The sequence below is a fragment of the Oxyura jamaicensis genome, chromosome 2 (genome assembly GCF_011077185.1).
Source record: "Oxyura jamaicensis isolate SHBP4307 breed ruddy duck chromosome 2, BPBGC_Ojam_1.0, whole genome shotgun sequence".
Classification (NCBI taxonomy): Eukaryota; Metazoa; Chordata; class Aves; order Anseriformes; family Anatidae; genus Oxyura; species Oxyura jamaicensis.
In genome coordinates this window covers 137,491,690-137,506,982 of record NC_048894.1, presented here as the reverse complement: position 1 = coordinate 137,506,982, position 15,293 = coordinate 137,491,690, and the positions used below count along the sequence as shown (strand labels likewise).

Genomic DNA, 15,293 nt, shown 5'->3' with positions numbered 1-15,293 from the left:
AATATTGAGATGAGTATTACAGAATAGGGAGATGTTAAAAGTGTAGAAAGGAAGATGCTAATTTAGAGAATGGGAAAATGTACCTTGCGGTTGACACTGATTTTGCAAGTAGGAAAAATAACTTTTAATTTTCCTCAGGCTGGGAACATTTTAAATTGGCAATCACTGAGAAGCCATGAGTAAGAAACTATGTTCTGAGAGCCCCACAGGTTTTCCTCAGAACTAGATCTACCTTTATTTGACAGTGACACAGACATGACTGCAACATCATCCTGACAGCTCATCTTGTCTTTTCTGGATGGCCAAATTCCCTGGTGTCAGAGAAGGACCACGTATTTGAGGAGACAGAGCTCTCTCACCTCCACCTACCCTTCTTATTATTTGTTTAATAGGAGAGAAGTGGAACAGTGACTGAGGATGGATGGTACTTATAAAGTGATACCACCTGCATGGCGTTTCCTCACCTTTGCCTCCTCATTGACATCCCAAGTAAAGGACACAGCATTGAACGCGATTTCTTCGATATTCCCAATGGTGTTAAAACTCTCCTTGTAATCAGCTGTAAGAAACAACAAAAAACATCTCATGAAAAAGTTTTGAACTTTCTCTTTTACCTTTTGTAGTACAACTGCAGAATTGCCCTTTGCTTTTTCAGCTGGGTTGTCTAATGCATCAGACCTATTGTATTGTAGATGCCGGGTTACTAGTAAGCTTAATTGCAAAGAGGTAATGTACTGCAACTTCAGTTCATGTCTAACACATTCCTAGTTCTTGCAAAATACTGCTTGCTTTCAAAAAAGGAATCACTGTGACTGTACTGGAAAAGAGTGGGTACACTCATTAGCTTAGCCACGGAATGGCCAAAATTGGAAAAATAACTAAAAGACATTTAAATATTTAAAAAGAATGTTTAAAGCCTGACATAAATAAATGACATTATGGTAAAGCTAAAGAAGCTTTCTAACAGGCTAAAAGTTATCATTGGAGGAAATAATCAGTAGGGTACATTTCCTGCCCAATAGTTTCAACTTTCCCAAGAATTACTGCAGTGGGGGCTGGATCTCTATTTAAAAAAATAATAATAATTAAAACACAGAGATCCTTTTTCCAAAGTGTATATGATACTAAAATAGAAAACAGAAAATGTAAACAATTTTTAAATTGTCTGAATACAAAATCAGCACCCTCTTCGCACGTACTTCTCACGTAGTTGATGTGGTATTACCAAATAATTAAAAGTACAGAAGGAATCAAAAGCAAGAGGGAGGAAGTCTGAATTTCAAAGATGATGAAAGCATAAAAAAAAAAAAAAAAAAAAAGGCACAATAACAACAACAACAACAAAGAAAAACATTAAGAGGAGAAAAGGGGAGAAAACCACGTAAGGAAGACAATTTGCGGCTCTTTATAATCGAAAAGCAAGGCAGGCCCACTTTTGCACTGCCTTTGCCAGCCAGATTAACACTCATTGTTCTCTTTGATGATAGATTAAGAGAAAGACCATGTTTATAAGGAGGTAGTATCTGCTTGATTAAAGGAACTTCCATATTCTTCAAGAAAATGCATCAGCTTTCTCTAGGCCCTATATATCTCCTTAGCATCCCTCGAGGGCTGTAATTGGACTGTAGTTGGACTAATTGCCAAAGTACAGAAGATACATAATGCAGCAACCTCTAACATTTCAACTTTTGCCCATATCTGTGCTTCAGAAACATGCTGATTCTTAGCTTTGCATTCAGTTATAGAAAGAGCATGGTTTTGTATTCTACAAATGAGAGAACTGAATGGTTTTGATATGCACTTGCTTTGCCCTTTGAAAAATCAACTATTGGTCTCTACAAATAATTTATTGTCAGTAAGCGCATTAAAAGCACTTTTAACATAAACACTCGTGCAAGAAGAATGATGTAGCACGAGAGATGTGCAGCTAGTACACTTTCTCTCATCTGAAGTGCAGGGATGGTGGCATGTCACTGAGCAAGTGAAGCTGTGTTCCTGGGATACCTGAGCGATTTGGGCTACCGTAGGAATCCACCATTCCACATTACATGACATTTGGTGATGCAGCAGCTGAACATGGTGTTTGAGAGGGCTGGCGGGCTTTTCATTCCCACCATGAACTCAGATCCCCTCTCTAACTGAAGTCATTGGCTTCACTATCTAAATTCAGTGTGGGAATGCAAATGAGAGGAATTAGAAGACACATAAGTAGTTTAATATGCATGTGCACACATCCACCCACCCCTACATTTATGATTCACCAGAAAGTGCCTCATGTAACTGACTGCTGCATATGGGCGTGCTGTGTAGGTGCACTTTGGAAAGACATGAACAAGATGTCTTGTAAAGACACGTGTTTTCTTCTCATAAAAGGCTGTCAGAACCTAGCATCCCACCAGCCCTTCCATTCTCTTCCCCCCAAGACATGCCCCCCCCCTTCCTTAATTGCCACATACAAATCTCCTGGATTGTGTATGTGACATGCTGCTGGAAAGCAGAATTCCATTCCATTCCCTTGGATAATGAAGGAAAGATCCCTTGCAGTTAAAGAAAGCACTGACATGCAAGGATATTTGAAAGTTGTTAGTTAGCAGGACTGTTATTGTTCCTCTTCTGCTGCTGTGAGTTACCAGGAATAGAAAATTGGGGTTCTTTGGTATGCAAGAAAACAGCTCTATAGGAAATACTTCATAGTTTGTTGGGTAAGCTCCACATTAAATGACGACAAATTTCAACATTAGGTGCTAATCATTTTCTTACATTACATACCATTGTAGTAGGTTTTTTATTGAGTACATAAATAATACAAACTTTCCTAGAAAATACATGGGTAAAACTCTGGAGCAAATTACCCCAGTCTAAAGCTTCCATACACACTCTTTATGTTCATGTTTGAAGCTGCTCCAGTATTTGTCAATTTATGGTACTGATTCTGAAAATTCGGTATTTGAAGCAATCCGGTATTGTATTCTGTATTCTGTTTTATTAAAATAAAAGCTAGTGGCCCAATATCACAGCACAGTGTGGAAAAGTCAGCAGTATTTCTCATTTCTGCTGGTAAAAACAATCAAAGTGCCTCCTTCTTCACAAAAATCCATAGCAGCAAAAAGCCAAAATTCTATGGAACATCTTTCCTTCTTGCTTAATAAGCATTACGTCCCCATGCATGGAGGACTTACGTACATTTAAGTATATGCTTACCCTATTGATACCAGTGCATCTTCAGACCCACTACCAAATCTAACCCATTCAGCCACCATTCCAAACATTGCATCCATCAGCTGGTACAGAAAACAAATTAAAGCTGCAACCCCTGCACATTCAGAGTGAGGGATTATGGCACTCTGTTTCCTCTGATCTCCAGAACACAGCTACAGAAAGCAGACAGCCAGACATTATCTCAAATTCATTTGATCCTTTGTCTGCTAAGGACCAAGTCATGCCCTAGAATAAATGTCTATCCATAAACAATTAAAAAGAATTCACAGATGTTAAATATAGGCTACAAACAGTAGCTTAAAATAATGATTATAAAGTTTGTGGAACAGGCTATATATGCTTACGGCTATTCACAGATAGTTTTAAGGGAGCCTAACACATTCTTAACCTTCTATATACTGTTGCTAGTGGGGGTGAGATCCCAAAGAACTACCAGCAGATATTGCCACCAGACCACCCCCTGAAGCTGGGACAGGTCTGATACACACCCCTGCCTCTAGCAAGCCTCTCCCACTGACTGTTTCAGTGGTTCCCTAGGGAGTATCCTGGCATTTGCTATCTCACCCATGGACACCCATTTCTCCCTGCTAACTACAGGGGTGTGGACATTCAGTCCTTCACAGGAGTTCTTCAAGCATCTTGGGCTGAATTCTTAACCTAGAGGGAAATCTTCATCGAATCACACAGTGATTTAGGTTGGGAGGGTCCCTGCTCAGAGCAGGGCCAAATTCCAACGTGGATGAAATTGCCTAGTTAGATCATCCTATGAGAAAACTGGAAAACTTTGCTAAATGCAGCTTGATGTTTATATGGGAAATGCAGTTGGAGCCATTCTGTCCTAATAAACCCAATAAAAATATAAATGCCAAATGAAGGGCAATGTGCTTCAAAAATATTGTACTTGGTAAGAGCTAAGGCCGTATTTCAGCTGTTCTCGAGACACTAGCACTGAGCAACAGCCAGGCCTTTCATCTAAAAATTCTGTGCTGTTACAATTCTTACATCTGACAGGGAGTGCTGTATCAGTACTGTGTTCATGCGTGCAGTCCAGATAAAGAATACAAGCCACAGTGCCTCAAAAGTGAGCACACACTTACTCCATCTCAAATTAATGGAAACAAAAAAGACAATCGTGTTAACAATGGTGAATACGCAACTTATGCACAGCATTTGTTTTGCAGAGCACTGCTCCACAGCACAAGTTTTAGCCTGAGTGGTTGAGTAAAGGGACTGACGTGTGCTGTACACCTCGGGTGAAACCCCAGTGCAAGGAGAGTCAGAGGGTGTTGGCACAGCAATGGAAGGAGCTCCCCAGCACACACCTTCGGAGGCATGGGTACTGCAAGCTTGCAGGCAGCCTTCAAAAAACAAAAAGAACAAAAACACAAAACAAACAAAAAAAAAAGAACAAAACAAAACAAAAAAAGAACAACAACAAAAAAAGAACTTCAAAGAACAAAAACAGGCAGCCTTCAAAAACAGCCATGACGTGACATACTTACTCTTTCAATGTGTCGTGATAGGAGTAATTTGGGCTGGGTTTTACTGCCTTAACTACCCCATAGGGCAAGAAATAAATTAACAGAAGCTGAGGAATGGTTCAGACAGAACCATGATGGTAAAACAAGGGGCAGTGAGGAGATGCAGGAAAAGCTGGCCAATGGCTTTGACCAAACACACTTGATACATGCCAACTTCAGGCTGCAGCATTCAAAAGCCTAAAGGCACTGTATAAGTAGGGCTGCTTTGGGACTGCTTCCCAGTGCTGGTGTTGAGTCACCCCTAAATTCCTGCAGTGCTCTCCTCAGTGCTATCAGGAGTCACCCTGATCCCCCCACCACCACCCCCGCCCCCTCTCATTCCTACCATTCAGTGGTTTGGTTCCCTCAGGCGGTGAAAACAAGATAGACTTTGTCTGCTTTGGTCTAGCCGTCTCCTTTGACTGGGATCGGCTGCAGATGGCTGCTGTGTAAACTGCACGTGGGAGGGGAGAAGTGCTTGATGTCTAGACACTCCCACAGATTTCAACTGCAGGCTCCTTGGCAGCAGGTACGTGTTCTCTCCCTCTGCTCAAATCTCCCAAGCATGCGGATAGGCCAGTTGTGACTGAAATGGGCTTGTAAATACCTTAGGTGGGATGACAGTAAACGGGTCTCAGGATAGCACACCAGAGCTCAGGGTTTCTCCCTTGCTTCTTTCCAAAACCGACAAGACTCAAACACTGGGAGGTGATGGAGTCCTGTGAGCTCATTTGCAGTCACCGTGTGATGGCATCTCACCTCTCAGGCTGGTCTTACACAACTCTGAGGCTCTTGGAGCAACACAGCCCCAAAACACTCACATCTTCCTGGTCTGGAAGGCCTCTCTGACTAGCTAATGTAACTGTTAGGTGGGCTCTGATGGGGTCAAAGAACAGATCAACCTTTGAGAAGCAAAAGGAAACAGACACTCCTGAGGAGGCACAGACACTGATTTCCCAGCAGCAGAAGAGAGAATGCTAACAAATACATGTGCAAGTGGAAGATTTTCTCTGTTACTACTGAGGACCATTCCTTCTGCATGGTCTCCTTCCTGCTTCGTAGAACATATATGCAACGCAGACGTGCAAGCCATGCACACATTGCCAATACACCCCACCACATTTTTGTGCAAGGTACCAGAACTTTCCACTCTGCAATTGTCTCCAAAACATCTTCTCATACTTACCAATGTCCAGGACCCTCTGCTTTGCTGTGTGTTGCCGAGAGTGCCAGTATTTCCAGTATTTCAGCTGCTCATCTCTGTTTTTATCCTCACTAAAAACAACCATGACCACGCTCTAAGAAAATCAACAGCAGAAGGTGCATTAGTTAGTAGGTAATTAATAGGCAAAAACACAAAAGTTAAGCTCTACCATATGCCTCTAATGCTGATCCAATCACTGCCCTCCCACAGCACTTGGATTGTAAAAGATCGTTGCTTTGTATTCCAGCCCAAGGCTGCAATGCGCTGGAAATTTCACTGGAGAAATGCAGTTTTAAAATAATGGTCGTGTTGTTATGAAGCTCAGGCTTCCTGGGTAAAGGTAGGACATCTTCAAAGAGCAGTTCAGACGTGCATGGGTTACTGGGGACAATGCTGGGAAGGAACAAGAACTTCAGAAGGAAGTTCATTGGGTATCTTCATGCTTTTGGGAATTAAAAGGAGAAGGCAATTTGTGTGGATAATGTAAATAAAAATGTGTCCTGACAAAAAATGTAGTAGGTAAGTTGCTGCAACTGCCAAAAACTCACACATTTCCATAAAATATAAGTGTTTGAGCACAATTAATGAGTGGTGGCAATGTTGATACTTTATCTTCTTCCATGAATATAAAGCTTTAGCATGTAGTCCAAATACCCTTCGTAGGAACAGGGCTCTCATGCCTTTAATGACAAACTCAGTGTACTGAGTTTCACTGAGTTTTTCAGCTTGAGTTCTGGATTCTCCTCATTTAAACCATGAGTTTCAAAGGAAACAGATTGAAATTTTATGCAAAACTTCACATGAGTAATGGAGGCTTTTTCACAGAAGCCCCCTGCTGTAGTCAAGAAAAAAAAAAAAAAAAAAAGAATGCTCGTGCTAGGTAATCTGCAAAGAAAAGAAATGGAGAACAAAAAATTCACTTGTGAACATCTTCTTTTTCCATTCTTCCTTTAGCCCTGAGTCACCAAGCACATAAAAAAATACTAACAAATTCATAAGCAAGGAACTAGATCACAACTGATTCAAGACCTATGTCCTTAAGCATAATCACCGCTGTAACCCTTCATGTGCTCTGTGGCCTTCTCTTTCACCTACAAAAGCTGAATGTCATCATTGCATCTTCTATGTCCAACTACTGTGTGGGCAAAAGGCAGTGCATGTCACGGGTGAGCTGTGAGCTACACACATGCATACTGGCTGGCCAGCAGGTGTGTGCCAGCTGCTCAGCTCATACATTCAGCAGAACCGGCAGCTCAGACTGTAGCTTTTCCCATCAAGGGCAGCATTCATTTGGGTCTTTTTCCCCCATGAACCATTTACGTGGAACTTGTAGAGGCTTAATACCTTCAAAACCTCTTGCCCTTCTGTCAGGTTTGAATGAAATTGGCGGTAAATTCATCACTTGCTTGGGTGGGCGCCTGGCAAACACAACATGATTGTGGAAGTTGTGTGGGATTTCATGATCTTCTTTAAACCATACATCCACTAGAAGAAGTGGTCTCAGCTTTAAAATTTCCAACTCTTCAGCTGCCACAGCTTCAAAACTCATGCGGCTACGCAGTGAATCAGACTTACGAGGACTGTTTTTCATGCGGATCACTGAGCTCTTGATTCCTTTTTCAGCTGTACAAGTACTGGAGCTGACACGACAAGGGGTGGCCGTCAGGTGCAGAGACTTCACACCAGCAGGGAGGTCTTACACCAGCTTCAGCCCACAATGAAACTCTGTCATCAACCTCGTGTTCTTCAGAAACCAGGGTAAAAATTAACCCCTGTTCAGGTTTACCAATCTTTAGGAAGAGCATCTCTAAACTTCACTTATGACAGAAGCACACAGATTGTCTGCTTCACTGCTGACATCGATTTTCATTGGTTTGTGTGAGTACAGTCACAACATTTTGAAGGTACTTCGTTTATTTGGATGGAAACACTTTTTCAACCTCATACATATGCAGTCCTTTCAGGGTGAACTTGGCAGAGCAGCGACTCTGAGGCTCATTGTTCATTCCAAGGTTACGGGATTAGGATTTGCTTACTCCAAAACATTACCAGGGAAATCAGGAGGCCTGCTTGCCAGGCAGATGTTGCTGAGCACCCAGCTCCAGTTCTGCTTTCAGAATCTAAGATGCAAATCATCCATTTTGGCATACCAGGTGAATATCAAGCCAAAGCTCACGCTTACACAGTATAACTGTTTTAAAATCGATGTCACAAAGGATGGTGTACAGTTCTTCACATGTTATCAGCAATGCTCTGGAGAGCACCTGCTGAAGTGCACAAGATGGACTTAGAGAGCAGATGTAGCAGTTTTCCTTTTTTTTTTTTTTTAATCAGGGCAATGATAATTTCACCAATCTCAAGAGCAGTATCTGTGCAATTATTACTCTGTCAAATCATAAACTAAGGCAGACACATATGTCATCGATTAACTTATAACTCATTGATTAACCCCAACATACTTGAAACCACCAGCAATATCATTCTCCCACCGTTATACCAGGCATATTTTTTTGTCCTCTTTTTCTGTCCTCTCCCACAAGAAAAAATAAATAAAAATTAAAAAAAAAAAATAACCAACCACAACTACATTTATCTGAAGAGCTCCATTCCCATCTAGGAAAGAAGTTGCACTATACCCTGACTTTGCTGATCGGATGCCGGAAACATTTGTTGTCACCCGTCTCGCTCAGGGTAATGGCGTAGAACTGTCCTTTGTTTAAGTAGGTCATGGGCCCTTCCCCTTGCTTTTGACGCAGGGATTTGGTAGCTTCTAGTGTATACTGAAAAGTGCTGTTGAAAAGACAGGGAAAGAAACACCAAGAAAATCCACATCACTTTCTCCTTTTTCTCTTTGTTTCCATGCATTGCATGTTTCATACAGTACATACAGATGGCCCAAGGCATAGGAAGCAAATAATAAAATAAATAAAATTTGAGGAGAAGGACACACAAGTACTGAAAAATGCAATTTTCTTTTTTCAAGTTCATCAGCTCTGGCGATTGAGCATAAAACTATCTGGACTGTAAGTATCTTGGATCAAAAGCCACAGCTTTACTTTCTCTGAAAAGAACCATCACAAAGAACAAGTCAATGTGCCCCACAGCGAGCGTCAGGTGCTAGGAAGGAACACAGCATAATTTACAGTATTACAGGGAAATCATCTGCCTCCACAGACATGTAAACTTAGTGGTGCCACAGAAAAAAGAACTCAAGAAGAACAGAACAAAACTTGCTGCAAAAGATGGACACGGAGAACAGAAAGTCCAGCTGCTACTCTCAGCACAGGGCAGAGGAGCAACACAAACAGGAGGGACGGGAAGTTCAGTTACTTGCAGACAACATGCAGGCAAGGTTTTTTTACAAGTCTTCTCAGAATTAATCGGAAGAAAACAATTAGATTTAGTTGGGTTCTGCAATTAAGCAACCTCCCCTGGAAAAAGAGAAAAAATAGAGAAAAGGGGAGGGCTTGCCCTTGTGCTGGAAGTGAGATTTTAGAGAAGACCCTCCTTCACAGGAGATCTTTTTAGGAGCAGGTCGCAAGCTATGAAAAATGTGAAGCCCGATTAACAAGTGAACTGATAGCTGAACACAATTCCCACAGAGCCTCTTCCAGCCGCCTCCTCCAATGATGGGCTTGAATAATAATCCAATAAAAACCATGCCCGCAGCTCCTCACAGTCTCTTAAATGGAAAATAATGTTAACCTTGCAGAATAAATCTTGTCTTCAAACTGCATTTGGCCACATCAGGAACGTGGCCAAGTCTTTTTTAATGCAACAAGGCACTTGCAGGATGTCCCCACAAACTAAGGACATGGGGGAAGAAGCATTTTCACACAGGTCCTAATTCAGCACAGTATTTAATCGGTGCTGGAGTAGAACCAAAAGGAAGAAAATGTTGGTCTAAAATAACTGCAACCTTAACTTTCCAGTTCAAAAAAGACTTTGGATCATCGTAACACTGCCACAGCAATATGGTAAAAAGGGGAAAGAGAAAACATTTTTAACTAGTGCAGGGAAAAAAAGCACTAAAATGCATGAATAATATTTTTTTAAATATCCGCTAGAAGAGAGGGTGGAACTAAAAATGCCCTGGTCCGCTCTTTCCATCCAAAGGAAGAAGTTTCAGACAGTTTATCATTAACCTAAAATGAAGGCAATTTCTATGAGCTTCTAAAAGCTTAATCTAGTTTATAAATGGAAATGTTGTGTGCGTTTCAGAAAGACTTGACAGAACATAAAGCCCAGACATGCTGCACCTGGCCAGTTTTGCTGTCTCTGTGTGGTACCACTTGGGAATCTTCTTGTTCCCAGCTGACAATCGGTGTACGCACTGTAGCAGGAGGAGTGCTATTACCCTTAAAGTTTAGTTCAGTCACTCAGACAATTATAAGGCTATTCTGAATCTCACCATGGGTACTAAAGCCCCATGTAGTTAAAGGTTCTTATATCAGGTCTTCAATTACTTTCACATTCACCGCTTGTTCTTTTTCAATCCAAACCTTTCATTTCTGAGCACTTACCACTTCCACACAACTCCCAGGAAAGACATATTTTGCTTTCCTTAGTGTGGATTTGGAGGTTACCTTCTAAAGTGGACCTGGGTTACAGCACTAAAGACTTGATGTCTGAGAACTGTTTAATAAGGCCAGTGCTTCAGAATTCATTATTATTATTCATTATTCATAGATATTTTTTAAATATCCAGTGTAAGTGAGCACTCTTTGTTAAAGACCTGCTTCACATGTACTGCCTGTATAACAACTCAGTTCTGAACTCAATGAAGTTAATGATTGTTTTAATATTGCTCAGGAAAAAAGACCAGGCTGTAGGAAACCTCCACTCCAGAAGCAGTCATATGCCTACTCCAGGAAAAAAAAAATGCAGGCATGTTCCTGTTTCTAAAATGAGAGTCATCTCTCAGATATAAACAGCACTATTCACACAATTAAAACAGAATCAGAGTCATCTAGCTTGGAAGAGACCTCCAAGATCACCAAATCCAACCTCTGACCTAACACTAACAGTCCCCACTAAACCATATCCCTAAGCTCTACATCTAAACGTCCTTTAAAGACCTCCAGGGTTGGTGACTCAACCACTTCCCTGGGCAGCCTATTCCAATGCCTAACAACCCGTTCAGTAAAGTTCTTCCTAATATCCAACCTCCTTACTAAGCATCAGCTTACAGATTTTACTGATAGCAATCTTCAGTAGTTAAATGACTGTGCTTTCTTTGCCCATTCTGTGCATGCATTTTTCTGTGCTTAGCAGAGAGGATAATAAACCTTTCAAATTTGTTTCTGATTTTTTTTTCAAAAATCATTTAAATCCTTATTTTTTTTGCATTATTTGTAATAAATGTTTTACTTATATTATTTTGTAGGTAAACACAAAGTATGAGAAAAAGCAGTATAAAAAGACAGAGGGTTTCCCAGAAAGCCTACAAGGAGTATCTAGAAAAACTGGAAGGAAAATAAAGACAGAAATTTCATAAGGTGAGTGGAGCCAGTTCAGCCATCCTGAACGTTTGGGCTATGCATCCTGCTGTCCTGAGAAACGGGAACGATCTTCCATGACCCAGCTGTCAAAGCTCTGCCCTGTTACCTGGGGGGGTTCTCTTAACAGTTTTAATCTCACATAACTCCAGGGGGTCAAGAGGAGTTACAACCCAAAACAGTGCTGAGGAAACTTAATAGATGAAGATACAAATCGATCAGATTTGAAAGCTAACACACAGGAGGATAAGGGAAGAGCCATGCTGGTCAGTGTCAAGTGAGGCCTGCAGGTGCCCTGGGGTGACAAGAGGGAGGGTGGGAAGTAGACACAGAAGCCTCTCCTTCATACATTCTTATGTGATGCCAGCCAAAGCATTTCAAAGTTTATGCCATACCTTGTTTGTTCGTAAATATATTCCTCAGCCCCCACTGACACACTGCGATACTTCTGAAAAATGAAAACAACAATTATGCATAGTTTGATACAAACAAAATTAAAATACCAATAAAAGCAAAATTGTGTTTGCTTAAGGACGCTTCAGGAGAAACCATCAGCCATTTAAAACTGAAATCCCTAAAAACTGAGGTGGAGTGTCCATGGTCTTTACTCTAGAATTGATAGAGATAGTTCATTTATAACAAGCTTTTAGTTTTTCATAACCTAAGTGCTAGAGGAATGTAGCTGAAAAACACCTTGTGCGTTATTGTACTCCCTGCCTGCACATTAACCTATTCTAAAGCACACCTGTAAATGCACATCCCATCTCAAAGACAAGCAGACTTTCAAAAGAAATCATAGAATCATAGAATATCCTGAGTTGGAAGGGACCCTTAAGGATCATCAAGTCCAACTCTTGACACCGCACAGGTCTACCCAAAAGTTCAGACCTAAATCCCAATTTTCCTAGAGACTTCACAGTGGTTTTGCTTTGCTTTATTTAAAATTATGTGTGTGGCCAGCTGTCCTTAGGAACTACAATGAAATGTTGATAAAACTTACTATATGCCTGTTTTGAATAGGTGTGGTGATGCAGGCTAAGGCTTTGATCAAGTGTCTGAAGAAACTCTTCTCTGAGGAGAGCTGGGACTGCTCAGCCTGGAGCAGAGGAGGCCCGGGGGTCTCATCACTGTCTGTAAATCCCTGAGGGGAAGGTGCAGGGAGGACGGAGCCAGGCTGTGTGCAGCGGTGCCCAGTGCCAGGACAGGAGGCCCTGGGCACAACCTGGCCCCCAGGAGGCTCCCCCTGAGCACCAGGAGCCCTTCTGTGCTGTGCGGGTGACGGAGCCCTGGCACAGGCTGCCCAGAGGCTGTGGGGTCTCCTCCTTGGAGACCTTCAGAAGCCGCCTGGACGTGGTGCTGGGCACCCTGCTCTGGGTGTCCCTGCTTGGGCATGGGTGGCACCAGGTGGCTCCAGAGGGCCCTGCCGGCCTCAGCCACTCTGTGAGTCTGTGAAAGGATTTCACCTTCAATATACCATTCTGCTTGAGTGAAATGCACGCTTTACTAGATGAAATAAGACCTAGAGGCACTCTTTACAAAGTGAAAACACACCTATCAAAGCTATCAAAAATTACATCAAGAGATGGAATTCTCAAAAATGAAGTCTTTTTGCACAGACTAAGCAAGGATTTTTACTCTGCCTGCCTCTGCAAACAAGCCCATTTGTACTCTATTATGTAAGCCTTCCATTTTCTTCTTTGCTTGTCTTTTGCCTCAAACGCATGATTCTCATTCACTGATGGATCATCACATTTAATCTCCAGGATTTCTTTTGTGATAACCACTCATCAATAAAAAGCTGTTTCATTTCCAGAAGCCTCAAGTCAGGTCATTTTTAAACAATTCGTAATTTTACCTTATGCACAACTGTGCCACAATAAATACCCAGTAAGATACTAGTGAAGTGTAAAGGCAAGCTGTACCAGTTAGGAGAATCTCCTGGAGGTCAAAAGTCAAGGCTGAATGTGCATCAGAATAGGTGAGCTAAATACTGTTAGAGATCTATGGGGTCTCTTGGGAGGTATTCCTGTCCATGGCGGGGGGGGTTGGAATTAGATTATCTGTAAGGTCCCTTCCAACCCAAACCATTCTGTGATTCTATGATTACAGTGAAGATGGTCCCATGTTAGCATGCAGGTCCCATTTTACATGATGGCCAGAGGCCACTGTTTCAAAAACATTCAATTCACTTACCTATCCTTGAAAATCTTGTCCTATATTATAAAGGACTCATAAATTAATCACAGATAAATATGAAAACAAAAGAGATGAGAAAGGTATGTTTACATTCCTAAAATTGTATCAAAAGAACACAACACAGGTTGACTGAGGCATCCACTGCCACAGGGATCTATAAAAACTCGGCACTCCTTCAGTATAACAGAACTGAGTCACTCAATAAACATCTTAAAACTATTTCTAAATACTACAGTACTTAGAAATACTTTTATTTCTAAGTAAAAGTATTCTAAAATACTTTTTATTTCTAAATACTACAGCATTTAGAAATACTAAATTTCTAAATTTACTGCAGCCAAACCCAGCGACTGTAACTAAATGAACAGGAAAACTAGTAAGAACTACTCTATTCTTACTTGAAATACTAATCTGACATAAGTTTCTCTCTTGGTACGTCTTGACACTTTACCTTATGCTCTCCCCACACCTGCTTCGTACCACTGCCCCTTCCAACAGCACGTGGCTGGAGACACCAACACACCATGGCCAGGTGAGGGCACATCCCAGGATTTAGGTGGTTGAGAACAAATGAAGGGGCAGGCTGTTTCTGCAGCGGGGTGGCAAAGCTCTTCCTGCTCCCCTGTGTCACATACACATGAACATTTTGGGCTGGTAGGCTGCTAACAGCCTACATTTCGAGCAGGTACAGATGGGGACCTAGTTAAAGCTCAGTCTGCCTGTACAGAGGTGAGGTGAAGACAGGAGAGAATGACACCTGAAAATTCATTCCCCCCACTTCTGCTATTAGGTTTGAGCTGCCTATTTCTCCACAGGCTGCAGAGAAAGCCTAGACAGCAAATATCATACTCTGCTTTAAAAGATAACCAATGACTTTAAAAAACACTTAAAATATGACTGATACCATAACACAGAGTTTGGGATGCAAGGACAGAAAATAGATGTAAGTTCCCTTTTTACCCATGAGGTTGAACAGCTTTGCACTTTAGACAGGACTTGGAGCAGCACAGACTGTGCAGGTAACTTCCAGCAGCATGTCTTCTACCAAGCCAGCATGGTGGAACTGCTCGGGTGCAGCTCCCCAGGGAAAGCCATGTGTACATTATTAGCAGACTTCCATAAAAAGTCATTGATGAGTGTCAATGGTTAGACCACAACAACGAGTACAATGAAAAATAGCTGAAATAATGTGATTTGATAATGCACAACTGTGTTTCTAATCCCAGGTTTGATTTCTCTGATTTTGCAATGGCAAGCTAGAATTCCCTCATTAATTATTCATTTAGTTGACCTAGAAACGTTTCCGTATCTTAAAATGGATTTCACCTTCAGACGTCTTGATCTACGATGCCTGCGTGGAGACAATTTACTTTCCTACCATACACATACAAAAAACATAACAATTTTTCTCATACATTCAAAATGAGCAACTTATCCTTAATGTGGCTTGTCCTGTGCTTTTGTTTGTTACTTGTACAATTTCACAGAGGAGGAGGAGAAGGAAAATCCGAGGAGAGCTTTACCACCTAGTATGTCTAATTACCTGCAGAGGTACTGTCAGCCTTAAATAATTTTTACCTTTCTACAGTTCTGACTTGTATGCATTATTTTGCTGCAGGCAAAAGCAGCCAGAGGGTACTTCTTTCCCTGCCTGTT

General features: G+C 41.5%; 1 protein-coding gene across 2 annotated transcripts in view; it reads right to left on the bottom strand.

The window, feature by feature from the left end:
* Window positions 1-15,293, bottom strand: part of GRHL2 (grainyhead like transcription factor 2) — a 63,791-nt gene that overhangs the window by 30,959 nt on the left and 17,539 nt on the right. For both annotated transcript variants that reach the window (XM_035319040.1, XM_035319041.1), the window contains exons 5-8: window positions 11,837-11,889; window positions 8,580-8,733; window positions 5,926-6,037; window positions 465-559 (exon numbers count right to left, since the gene is read on the bottom strand). In XM_035319040.1, the coding sequence (XP_035174931.1) occupies window positions 465-559; window positions 5,926-6,037; window positions 8,580-8,733; window positions 11,837-11,889 (414 nt within the window). The remainder of the gene's footprint in view (window positions 1-464; window positions 560-5,925; window positions 6,038-8,579; window positions 8,734-11,836; window positions 11,890-15,293) is intronic.